The 13253-nt window shown below is 38.0% G+C and overlaps 1 protein-coding gene across 1 annotated transcript in view; it reads left to right on the plus strand.

The window, feature by feature from the left end:
* The window catches only part of OTOGL (otogelin like), a 1067300-nt gene that overhangs the window by 540764 nt on the left and 513283 nt on the right, over nucleotides 1–13253 (plus strand). The window contains exon 24 of the mRNA XM_078649280.1: nucleotides 2245–2373. Within this exon, the coding sequence (XP_078505406.1) occupies nucleotides 2245–2373 (129 nt within the window). The remainder of the gene's footprint in view (nucleotides 1–2244; nucleotides 2374–13253) is intronic.

The raw sequence follows: 13253 nt of genomic DNA on the forward strand, positions 1-13253 counted from the left end.
GTAGGGAGTTCGGCAAAGAACGGATATAAGCTTACTTTATTACAACTTAAAATAATATACAATAAGGTACTTTAGAAACTTCAAGATTTTCTAAAATGGTAAAAATAGTGAAGAATGGAAATCGGAGTTTTCAGAATACATCTCTTGCACTGATCTATCTAAACAATGATTGCAAGAACCCTTATGTTAGACCCCTTTTTATATTTAACACGCTTTGCTTCAGGTTACTTAGTGTATATGTCTCTATTCACTAAGAGATCTCCTTTTTTTCCAGATGTTGTGGTTCTGTAGTTTTGCTTTCTTATACAACGCAAATCATGTAGAGCGCATACTGCAGTCTGAGTCTCCGCACAAGTCTCTCGTCCAATCCTTGCCATGTCTGCAAAAGTTACAGATTGATGGACACTTAAGTGCCAATTGTAATTAGAGGCATTCAAGGAAAATGAGTGAAGGAGGTACCCAGCTGTTGAAAAACTGGCAAATGAAAAGAAATGCTTGTTTTATGTGGATATATGGTGTTGTTTGATATGTTTGGATGGATTAACAGAGAAACACACGTTTTAGGCCATCCCCTTAATCATGTAGGCTATGCCCCTTGTAAAGGACTTCTAGTGATGCTTATTTGCCCATGGCCATTTCAGAGACCCCCACCCTTTTCAACCAAATTAAACCACAACATTCTTTTCTAATCTTCGATATTCTAAAAGAGTGTGTGTGTGCGCATTTTTATATTTGATCAAATTCTGTCCACAGATAGCCATTGCAGATTGTCATACTTCAGCGGCGGGCAACTTTGAATACAATTTGTTTTATTTTATTCAATTTTATTCAAGAGGGTCTTTTTAGATGCATGTGTGCCCACTGCGGCCATCTTGGAATGGATTTGAAACAAATAAAACATAGGCCATTTGAAAATGCCCATTGCTCATGGATGGTCTTGGGCACGTAAAGGTGGCAATTTTGAAGTGGTCCAAAAACATTTTTATGATGGCCACCTACAATAGTGATGACAAATTATCGCGAGGTTAGAGGGTAAGAGGATGCTTCATAAGTGTGCATAGCTCTCTCTCTTTAGGAAACTTCTTAAAACCGTACTCTTCAGCAACTAATCCCGATGACCTACTACTCTGACTACCAGCACATAGATGCCCCTTTGGGGTTGATTCCGGTGCTTTATAAACTAAACTATAAACTATATAAACTATTGGAGGGTAAGAGGATGCTGTGTAGAGGATAGGAAACAGGAGTAAAAGAGAATTGGTTAGGGGAAAGTGAATGTAAAGGGAAGCAGGGAGAGAAAGGAAGAGGAAACAGTTCCTTGAATGCCTTTCAGCTAAGGTTTGCTATCAGCAGTGCAAGTATACAATATCCAATCAAAATACATTGAGACTGAAGTGCTCTTGGGCAGGAGCAGGGTAGTGAGATAGACAACAAAGACATCCTATCATCTGTGAGGAGCTAACCCAAAGCCCACTCTTAGAATCTGTACTTTACTGAAAATATTAGGTCCACAACAGACAGTTAAAGTTGTCTGCAGCTGAGACCAAACAACACTACAGGAAGGAAACATATACAGTGTTTATACATGGAAATTGTGTAAATGCTGATGCCTTGAGCCGGTTCCTTTTCCATGTACTTGGAAATTTCAAATGAATTACAGCTGTCTTTTGCTACAAAGAGATCCTAATACGAACCACACCAATAATGACTAAAATAGGCTCAGTACTATAGTGACTAAACTCTATTTGCATCTGATAGCCCTTCTGAGTTATATATAAAGTTGACTTATAGCGAGCGCTATGGAGTCATTATGTTAGTAGAAAAGTGCCTAATAAATGCCCCAAAGATTTCAAATAGAGATAATGCACACACCCATTAAACAAAAAAAATAAAAATATGTGTACAAAGTTGTGAAGGCATTTCTCACATGTTCCAGTGTCTATTCAAAACATTGCAAGCTTCTATACATTTTATAAGTTTGTAAAGTTAAAAAAATCTGGAGGTAAAAAAAATCTGTAACCCTGTAACCTTTGTTTTTTCAGTGAATATATTTATATAAAATAATACTTTGCAGACCTCACAAAGTGCAAACTTTATGAACTTGGCAAACATTGGATGCAAAGTTTAGTTTCTTGCACCCCCAGCTGTAATTTCACCAGAATTGTGGTCCCATTCACTTATAATGTGCTAAGTTTCCTGATTCTGCTTTTTGTTTTTCAATATATATCTTTTCTTACATTTCAGAGTACTGATAACTCAAATGTCTCAATAACTGCCCAGAACAAAAAGTGCTTTGACAATGAAATTGTTTGCTCAAAAAGCCTCATCATCAGTATTGGAGACACCGAGATCTATTTCAGTGAAACTTCTGAGGTGAGTCACTTGTCTGTTCAAGCAATTGTCTTGACTAAAGTTGAGAAGCACTATGATTTATTGGCTGATTTTTTACATGCTTGTGAAAAGCTTGACAATTAGAGCCTGATTCCGAGGTGCATGGTATGAAGCACGGAAACGTCAGGTAGGGAATAAACATTCCTAATTGCTATTCCCACCCCATCCCTACTCTCCATGACCCATTCTCCAGCACTAAATGAGCCTTTTTGTGAACTTGTAGAATACTTGTATTGCTGTAAATCCAAAACTAAACATTTCAGGGTGCTGCAAAAGTCAAAACACTATGTTTTTGTGGCTATTCTATCTCCCGGAAACACTTACACACTGCTCATTTTTCAACCTCGCCTTCTTTAAAGTTTATATTATGGTAAGATGGCCCTGTAAGATAAGTGCATTTTTAATAATATATCAGTGATGGACAAATAACTTTGCAAATCCTAACCAGCTAGTACAACTACATTATTATTGCAAAATTATTTTTCCAGCAATGTTGGATACACTTTGTCAGAGATTAGACATGTTTTCTAGTTGGGTGAGCAGTTTCCTAATACTGAGATATTGAAAAGTGCAGACATTATTATTGGTGATGACTTTAGCAGTGGCCATGTTATAGTGAGCTATGATCATGCCAGTAAAAGCAGGCCCAGTTTCCATCTGTTTCAAAGTTTCATACAAATATAAACCTGTGTCTCAGACGAAAGAAACATTAGAGCTCCTTATTTTTGTCATACATCCAGGCAATGAAAGGAGCTTCCATCTGTTGTCTTCCACTGGTCTGTTCTTTCTGACACCTGCGTGTGTTGTGACAAGGATGTCTGGGATGAAAATGATTGGCTACAGGCTGGTCAAGCTTCTTATTATTGTTGTCTGATTCCTGAAGCATGTATAGAGGTCATTCACTGTTTGATCTACCTGTTTTTTACAGTATCACATACATAATGCATACTGAATGACATGTACAATGTTGTCTTATGCCATAGGTTCTTCTTATAATAGAACGTGTTACGGATGATGTTTGTAAAAGGCATTCACATATGTGATTCTCCTTTTAAGATTCCCAGCAATGAACTACTGTATTTGTTACAGCGTGCTTGAGTTCAATTCTTACAGTAGCTCATAAATCAGGAGCTCTGTGAGAAGCAATGACTGGTGGATTTGAAAAGAAAGTTGTAATTATTCACAGGTGGATAATAAGGGAAATGGTTTTTGCATTAGCTTTTTGTAGTTTGGAGCTGATTGGTTTTTGTCAACCACAAATTGGAATTTTTCACATTTGTTTCTGCTGTTGGTATTCCAAATAAATTCTTCTCTAATTAACTTCAAAGACTTGTCAATTTCTTGCTGGAAGTGGATAACCTTACATTTAAAATAAACTAGCAAGCTCCCATAGATTTTCTTTACACGTGTCCTCGTTGCTGCAGATGCATCTTATTCTGAGTCCTTGGCTGTAGTTAATGCTAAGCTTAAGGGGTGTGGGTGACATGAAGTCCAGTTTTGATACAAATGTGCTTTAACAAGTTTGTGGTACAGTTCGCTTACAATTCTCTATTCATAAACAGTGAGTACCACAATCAGGAAAGAAAAATAACGCCTCTACTTAGTGTTGTTGCTGATGAATTTGATGATTAGATGTACTAGTGTGGCTAAGATACATTGATGACATATATATATATGTATTCACTGAAAAAAACATAGGTTATAGACCATATATAGTTAGGAATTAGCATTTACAAAACCTTGAAAATTCACTGAAAAAACCATAGGTTATACACCATATATAGTTAGGAATTAGCATTTAAAAACCCTTATTTTACTCACACAAAACCAATGAAATTCCATATATAGTTAGTTGTACTAACTATATATCGCGCACCCGCAATCCACTGCTGATCATGTCACATATTACATCATTCATGACATGGTCAGTGACATCACTGATGACATCACTGATGACATCTCAAATGACATCACTGATGACATCACTGATGACATCTCAAATGACATCACTGATGACATCACTGATGACAACATCCAGTGACTGTATTTTTCTGTAAAGTTAAAATATGTCTTACATATTTAAGAATGAGTGGATGTATAAGTGTCTGGATGAAGGATTTAGTAGGTGCATGACTGACTGTATGAGTGAGTGGTTAAATGTGTCTCACTGAGTGCATGGGTTAGTGACTAAACTGTCTTAATTTGTGCATCATTATGTCTGTTCTTCTGTAAACTGCTGCATGTGTTGATCAGTAGCTATATGAGTAACTATATGGGTTATTGATTGGTTGCCCAAGCATTTGTATGGGAGACTGAGTGTGTGTGTGGGTGGCTGGGAGGTGTATGACTCTGTGCATAGATGTATGGGTTCAAAAGTGCATGTGGAAACAGCTGGATGGGTGGTTGACTGTGTGCATGAGTGTATTGGTGAGTGAATGGATATCTCAGTGCTACATGTCAAAGTAAGTACATATGTAAAATACAGTACATGTGAGAGTTGACATATATAAATAACTGTGCATAAGAGCCAGTGAATGTGTGAGTGGCTGTATGGATCATTGTGAACTTGTATCCAGGATTGTATAAGTGAGTAAATATGTTTTAGTATATGTTTGAATAAGTAAGGTGTGTATAACTGTATAGTTGTGAAAATGGAGGTGTGATTGATTCTTTGCATGACTGACTAGGTGTGTAAGTAACTCCATGGATGAGTGACAGTCTGTGAGTGTCTGTTTACACTGAGTGTATCTAAGGTTATAATAGAGTCTGAAGAGGTTCATCGTATTATCACATGAATGATGTCATCAGTGATGTGATCAGTAATGTCAAATGAGATGTCATCAGTGATGTCATCAGTGATGTCATTTGAGATGTCATCAGTGATGTCATCAGTGATGTCATTTGAGATGTCATCAGTGATGTCATCAGTGATGTCACTGACCATGTCATGAATGATGTAATATGTGACATGATCAGCAGTGGATTGCGGGTGCGCGATATATAGTTAGTACAACTAACTATATATGGAATTTCATTGGTTTTGTGTGAGTAAAATAAGGTTTTTTAAATGCTAATTCCTAACTATATATGGTGTATAACCTATGGTTTTTTCAGTGAATTTTCAAGGTTTTGTAAATGCTAATTCCTAACTATATATGGTCTATAACCTATGGTTTTTTCAGTGAATTTCAATGGTTTTTTAATAGCAAATATCAAAACCTTTACAATGTATTCTTCTTTAAATCGAAAAATATTTTTTACATGTTTTTAATACAATTTTTTTTAAATTATTTTTATTGTTTCGCTCCCGGTACGCGAACCGGTTAGCTTCCCGTTAGCTCAATTCGGAGCCGCGAACCGGTAAACGTTCCGTTTGCGCAACTGTCGCGTTAGAAAACAACATCGTGACGCGTCGCGTCAGCATGACATTTCGCGTTCTCGCGTGATACGTCATATGACGTGCTACGTTAGCGTACCCGGAAGCGCAGCGGTACGCGAACCGGAAGCGATCCGCGGCGCGGCGCCGACCGCGTAACGTAAACACAGCAGGTCATGTGACTCGGTAATAACACTTTTCATTGGTTCATTTCACTTTTGGTTTCCTAATGATGTAATACTAGGTCATGTGATCTAAAATGAACACTTTTCATTGGTTTAGAACTTTTGCTTTTCCCAAATGATGAAAACCCCTCCTTCTTTCCTCACTCTGACTTTCATCTTGGTGAGAGAAAGACCCTTTATTTACATTGTGACATGGCTTCATTAGTAGCTTCAGCTGGTTCTAACCCACCACCTCCACCAAATCCAAAGAAGAGAGGACCACCTGCTGAAGTAATTTTACAACAAGAAGAGGAAGAACAGGAAGAGGAGGAAGAGGAGGAAGAGCCAAGGTTTTTGCCAGAGGAGCCCAGGAGGTATAATCGAAAAGAGAACTACATTTGGCAATTCTATAAATTTCCTGAGGGGCAAAAAAAAGTAAATGCACGCTACGTGTTTTGCCGTATATGCGGTGATAGACTGTCAAGGGGAACTGAAAAAAAATACAGTTACGGCAATCACACTATGCATCGGCATATGAGTAGGTGGCATCCTAATAATTATAGTGCTGCCCAGCTACGTGATGAGCAACAAAATCCCCTTCCGATGGCAAGAAGATCGGTTGTTCCAGAGGTGTCGGGACCAGAGGCGAGGGAGATGATCCCAAACATTCAAATGTTGTTTGGGCACGTGAAGCAAGTGTGCGTGCACTGCGGCGATTTCATTTGCTACAGGGAAAGTAGCATCATTTTGATTATGAGAGCTATTCAGAATCATGTTAATGTTTGTCCGAAACGCCCCAAAAAATAAATTCTTTTTTTTTTGTTGCTCCTGTTGAGCCCTTTACAATGGATCGTTTTTGTTTCCCCCCCCCCAAAAAAAACCCAAAAAAATATAAAATCGTTCAGAAAATACAAAAAAAGTAAAAAAATGTTCAAAAAATACTAAAAAAAATATAAAACAACAAAAACATTAAAAAAAAAGTTCTTTTCAGAACTACCTCCCCGTTATAAAAAAATTGGTAGAATATTTGGAACTCTGCCAACCTCTATTTCTCTTAGTTCGCTCCCCGGAGCGCTACCCGGTACGCGAACCGGAAGCTAACCAAAAAAATTATTTTTTAAAAAAAAGAACAGTAAGTATAAGGGAAGGAAACAGACAGTTATGTGAAAAGAAAGACAGCTCTAGGGAGTAAACAAGAGATACTGTTACCCACAATCCACTGCTGATGATGTCACATATTACATCATTCATGACATGGTCAGTAACATCATCAGCAGTGGATTGCGGGTAACAGTATCCTTAGTTTACTCCCTATCGCTGTCTTTCTTTTAACATAACTGTCTGTTTCCTTCCCTTATAGTTACTGTTCTTTTTAAAAAAAAAAAATTTTGATCAGTCAGAAACAGTGACATTAATAGAAACAGAGAGAGTGAACAAGAGTGAAGAACTATGGTCCTCCTCAGCCACCCTCAGAAAACCAAGGGGGTCAAGATACATCTACCGTGCCCCCTTCTACCCATTCTGAACATTATTTGCCCTCCATCTTGTATCTTGATTCGACCGAAACACAAAATGGTGGACTCCCGTAACGCTGCTGGTTTGCGAACCGGGCCACTTCCCGGGAAGCGGTCCAAAAAAAAAGGTGGGAAAGTAATTCACAGACACTAAGAGTAATAGAGACGGAGTGAGTGAACAAGACTGAGGAACTATGAGAAGAGAGGGACTGAGAAAAAGAGTGGAAGGAGTTGAGTAAGTAGGTAATAGAGAAAGGAATGAGGAAAGTAGCAAAGGCAGGAAACTGAGGGTTAAAGAAGTGAAGCAGTGGAACTAATAGTAGGTGAATGTGATAGAAATGTAACGAAAAGAGTACAAAATATTTACCTTATAATTGCCGTTAAATTACTCACTTTTTGTTTTTATACTTTCAATCTGTGAAAGAGAGAACCAACATTTGAAAAATATTAAAACATGTATTTAAAAATTACAAAAGACAAGGGAAAAGATTGAAGGACAAATAGTTTTTCAACAACTTTGACACTGACAGAAGCTTCTGCTTCTCCAGGCCCCCTACACAGTCCTAAAGATATACATTTTAAACTAACAGTATCTTGATGCAGATGAAGTGAGGCCTATCTTAAAACATGGTGCATCTTTTGCATTGCTCTTGTTTCAGAAAAGTGTCGCTTCAGGATGCCAATAACATGTCTCCTATCCAGAGGTTTGTTTGAGGTGAGGCCTACTCAGAGTTCAAGATGAGATTTACACTTGTTGAAGTGTACAGAGGAGATAATATCTGTGAAAGTCTACCAATGAAGTGAGTCATGTCCACTGCACTCTTCAACAAAGTACAAACCTCCTATGTTTCCCTGGACAGACCTAAACTTGATCTGCACAATGTGATTCGTAATGATAGGAAACACAGGTGATGTAATTGAAATACGTGCAATTTATTTTGCTCATTTCTCAATCACATCACTTGCGTTTCCTTTGCTTAGGTATCTCATTGTGCAGATGTAGTCTAGCATATGAAAGAATACGCAGAAGTGCAGCACTGTATGCAACACCTTTGACACTTACAGAAGCCTCACCTTCTCCATGCCTCCTACACAGTTCTACATGTACATCATAAATGCAAACAGTACAGAATTAATTATACATGTTAAATGGTTTATTTTTGCTGTTCTCAGAATGTATCAAATTTCACTAAAAACAGTGACTTGAAGGTATTCATCATGTAACAGCGGGGAAAAAAAAACACAATCAAAATGATTGTGTTTAAAAAACCCATACAACATCAGAAATCAAAATTCAGAACTCCTTAAAGTTAACTTACTTTCCATGACGTCCAAGGATGTCCCATGAACAGCTTACACTCTTTTGTGCTGTTATTACTTTCAGCCCGCCACTTTCTGAAAGAAAATCTCCATCGTTTTTAAAAACACGTTACATCGAATAAATGACTTCTTGCTCTCTACCACAAGTTTCCTCAAGGCCAAATCTGGTCAGAGCCATTTATAACTCTTGGATTTCTTGTAAGCCAATCCCGTCATTTGGAATTTCCGCAACTTTCAGAATTAAAATGTTGAAGATCATTTTCACAATCCTGGAATAGTAATATCTTCCCCTTCTTGCTCAGTCATGTTCTACATTTCCTATGACACTGATACTGCTTACTATGAAGCAGACTTACACTACCTCTATGACTACTACAATTATTTAATTCTCTACATCACTTTTAATCACAAAGCAATGTAAAACAGTAGACAGCATTGCAGACTTACATTCCCTCTACTCCATGTTTTGATTGGCTGCTTCAATTAGCTTATAAAAAGAAACAGTTTTTCTGAACTCATTCAAAGTGCACATATTTCTCCATGATGTCCAGTCCTATGGTTAGAAGTTATGTCTCTGAAATACACTTATCCTCAAGGCCAAATTGTGTAGGAGCCATTAGAACTTCTTGAAATTCCACAGAGCACATCCCGAGATTATTTCCCTAAAATTTTGGTTTTAAAAACACCAGGTAAGAGTTTTTAAGGTCATACGGCAATTTTTTTTTGAAAATTAAAACAGAATCATTGCAGAATGACCAGCCATTTCTAGACTTTAAATAAGCTGTGTAATGTCCTGATGTTATTGAAGGGCCATCATGATATATAATTGCTGCAGTTACAAAAGTCCTTCCTGATATTGACAACTGCGAAGCTACAAAATTTTTAATTAAAGTTGTCAATTTTGTTCCATCAGGCCTACATCGTTGGAACATTAAAATGACATACTGGCCATATGTTCGTATAAATAATGTGGACATCATTTCAGATTTACATTGGCTACACTCCATGTTGTGATCAGCTGCTTTTACTAGCTTATTAAAGGAGACTGATTTACTGTCTGGCAAAGTTAAATATATAAATCTTTCTGAGTCTACACTAGTAGTACTTGATACCATACAGTTCTCGCAGTCATGCTGCCATTGATAAGAAAGCCCAAACAGCTGATCTACATCTACACCTTCAGCATGTAATACATCAAGCATGTACATTAAAAACTCCTGACAATCTTGCTGAATATTTTGAGAGAATTCTGTTTGGCCTGAACATCTGTCTAACAGATTTCGAATTTCAGACACACTTTCTATGTTTCTTCTATCAGTGCTACATTTCTCTAACACAGAATTTAACAAACTGCAAAATCTTTGATCAGAATTGACCACAATCTCTTCTTTTACATTTTCTAGAGAAAACAAAACATTAACCACTACATTAGCATAGCAGTTGACACCAGAACTGTTTTCAAACTGAAAACCAACAACATCTTCAACAGAATCCTTTTTGTTTCTGCTTGTAATTTTAGGTTCATTGACTTTTTGTCTTTTTGCTACAACCTCCCCAGTATTGTTCTCATTTCTTCGTTTCCGGCCTACCACACGTTTCTCAAACAAAGGATACTGAGGCAAATGTGGCGCATACTCTCTTCTTAACCTATTGTATTCCTTAACACAATCTAGATCCGCACAAATGTTTGTGACATCACACTCAATCAAGTACAATCCCGATAAAGTTCTAACTCGTGACAATGCCACATATGCCATACCCTCCTTGAACACAGAACTGCCAATATTCACCAATGCACTGTCTACACTTAAACCTTGCGATTTATGGATTGTCACCGCATATGCCAAGCAAACAGGAAACTGCTTACGGCGAACATATAAGTCTTTTACAAGCAAAAATCTAGCAGAACAACGACCAATTAGCTGTACTTCCTCAATGCCATCAAATTTAATTTTTAAAAATTCAATTCCATCTCTATTTCTGTATTTCACAAAATCAACAACATTACCCATTGATCCATTTACCAGACCTCTTTCAACATGTAAATTCCTTCTTAAAATTATACGGCAGTTCAAGCACACATTCAGAGTCTTTTCAAAACCTGCAGTTTTAGATATACTCTTCTCTAATGAATCCAATTTTGTTTTCAGATTCTCAGACAAAATAATTGTTGATCCCATATGCTCTACTCTATCAATAGCTTCCAGTTTCACAATCTCTTGCTTTTCTAAATGCAACATTTTGTTGTTAAATTTGGCACATTCTGCAAGAGTTGGCATCAAACATATTCCAGATTTCTTCTCAGTAATTTTCAGAAAAATATTCTCAGGCACAACATCTTGTTCTGGATATAAATTTGACAGTAATCGTGCATGTAAAGCTTCTTTCCCATGCTCGGTCACTTTTCCAATTCTAACATCTTGTAGAATAGTCTTGTAAACTTCATCCTTCGCCTGACGCATATTTTCATGCAGTTCAGCATAATTGAAGTTTAACCATATATTGACGTTGCCAATGCTGCCTAGGCACTTCCTGGTATCTTCATGCGTGAGCATTTTGAACACAGGTTGCCCTTTCACTGGTGTCAGCTGCAAAAGATCTCCGAAAACAATGATGTGTTTGCCACCAAATAACACATCATACTCTGTTTTGAGAACTTCTTGCATCCTCAAATGCACAAAGGCAAGCATGACATTGGAAACCATGCTTACTTCGTCAATGATAAGAAGTTTCATTTTCCTCAAGATTCTTGAAACTTCAAAACAAGCATCTCCAGATAGCTTGTGATATTGTAATTTGTTGTCATGCTCCACTGGCAGCATCAGTAAACGATGTAAAGTAATCCCTTTAATATTATGTGCTGCCAGTCCAGTTGGAGCAGTGACAACACAAGACAGCGATGACTCTGTCCTTTCCTGCAAATAGCATGATATTGCTTTAATGAGGAAACTTTTTCCAGTTCCCGCTTCTCCACTCACGTACAGTCGGACAGGCTTCAACGACGTACATGAGCACTCTTTCTTATCATGACTTAATCCATGATCAATTTGCATGGTAACTTCGTCATATATTTTCCTCTGCTCAACGTTGAGTTGTCTTTCCAACTCTTCTAAGTTAACCGCATCCTCCTGAGCATGTGCCATGGCTCTTTCCACTTCATTCATAGCAGTGGCAGCTTCATTTTCGATAACAGGTCCTCCTAGTGGATCCTGACTCAATGAAGCAGAACTCTGACTGTCCTGAGAACTGTCTCTGGCAATCTCGGCTGCAATTGTTGCTTCCTGCTCAATTTCCGCATTCAACATTTCTACATATTTGGGAAAAGCAGGACATTCTATGGTCTCCTTGGCGGCATTGAAAGAGTCTTCGTAACAGAGGAAATCTCCAAGCAGTTCCTCTTCTGCATGCCAAGGCTTGAAAAGTTGCAAAAGTGCTAAATAGAAAAACTCCTTTTTTTCAGGAGATTCGCCACTCAATTTTCGATGGTTTACCAAGTGGCATTTTCTTTGCTTGACCAGACATCCCTCACTTCCTATTACAGCATACACTCCTTTCTCAGTATCTTCTTTGATGTTCCTCTTGAATATGTAATTTTGCAGAACCTCATACAGACAAACATTCTCGAGGTGACTGCTTCGATTTGGATAATATGTATCCAACATGTTTGTCTTCAAAATGTCGGTACTGTTTGGCTCCTTTTCCGCCAAATACTCAATTTCCCGCACAGGTTTCAGAACTCGATTACGCGTTGCAGCAAGACCAAGACTCGCCCAAACGATACTCCTGGACTTGGCATAGAGACTTGCTGAAGACAACCGGTCAGAACATTCGTACGCTCCGATTTCTCGATGCGACAACATCTTCAGACTGAAACTGTACAACTTCTTGCTGAGGCTCTTTTCATGGGAAATGTCCTCCCACATATCCTTCAATTCTGTCTTCTCTTTTTTGGTGATGTAAGACGTCACATACCGAGCCACAGCCATACAGTTATCAGCCACAAACTGTATATCCATGTTAGCATTCCACATGGACAAAATCACCGGGTTGTAGTCGTTGATGTACTTGGACTCTTCGTTCCTCTTCAAATTGTAAGTGTTTTTAGGAGATTTCTTCATGACATTGTGTCGCAGCGAAGACATCAAACTGTTTACTCTTCCTTTAGAAATCACCGGTCGTGGAAAGCCGAAACGACATTTAGTGTAGAACTTGTCTTTGTTTCGGAATTTACGACGGCAGTACTTTCCACATCGATGGCTTTGGAAACGCAGAACTTTTTCTCTTAGGCTTTTCTTCTCCTTTGCGTTTGGAACAGCACACGTAGAATACTGTTGGATGAAACTCATCACTGAGTCTTCTGGATCCGTTCCAAATTTAGGTGCATCCTTGATCCACAGCAACATATGTATATGAGGAGCACCTCTTGCTTGGTACTCTTTTCTCCAGAAGAAATCCAACACCTCTCCAAGAGGTGGATTCTTCTTATTC

Source organism: Lissotriton helveticus, chromosome 1_1 (genome assembly GCF_964261635.1).
Source record: "Lissotriton helveticus chromosome 1_1, aLisHel1.1, whole genome shotgun sequence".
In the NCBI taxonomy this organism is placed as follows: Eukaryota; Metazoa; Chordata; class Amphibia; order Caudata; family Salamandridae; genus Lissotriton; species Lissotriton helveticus.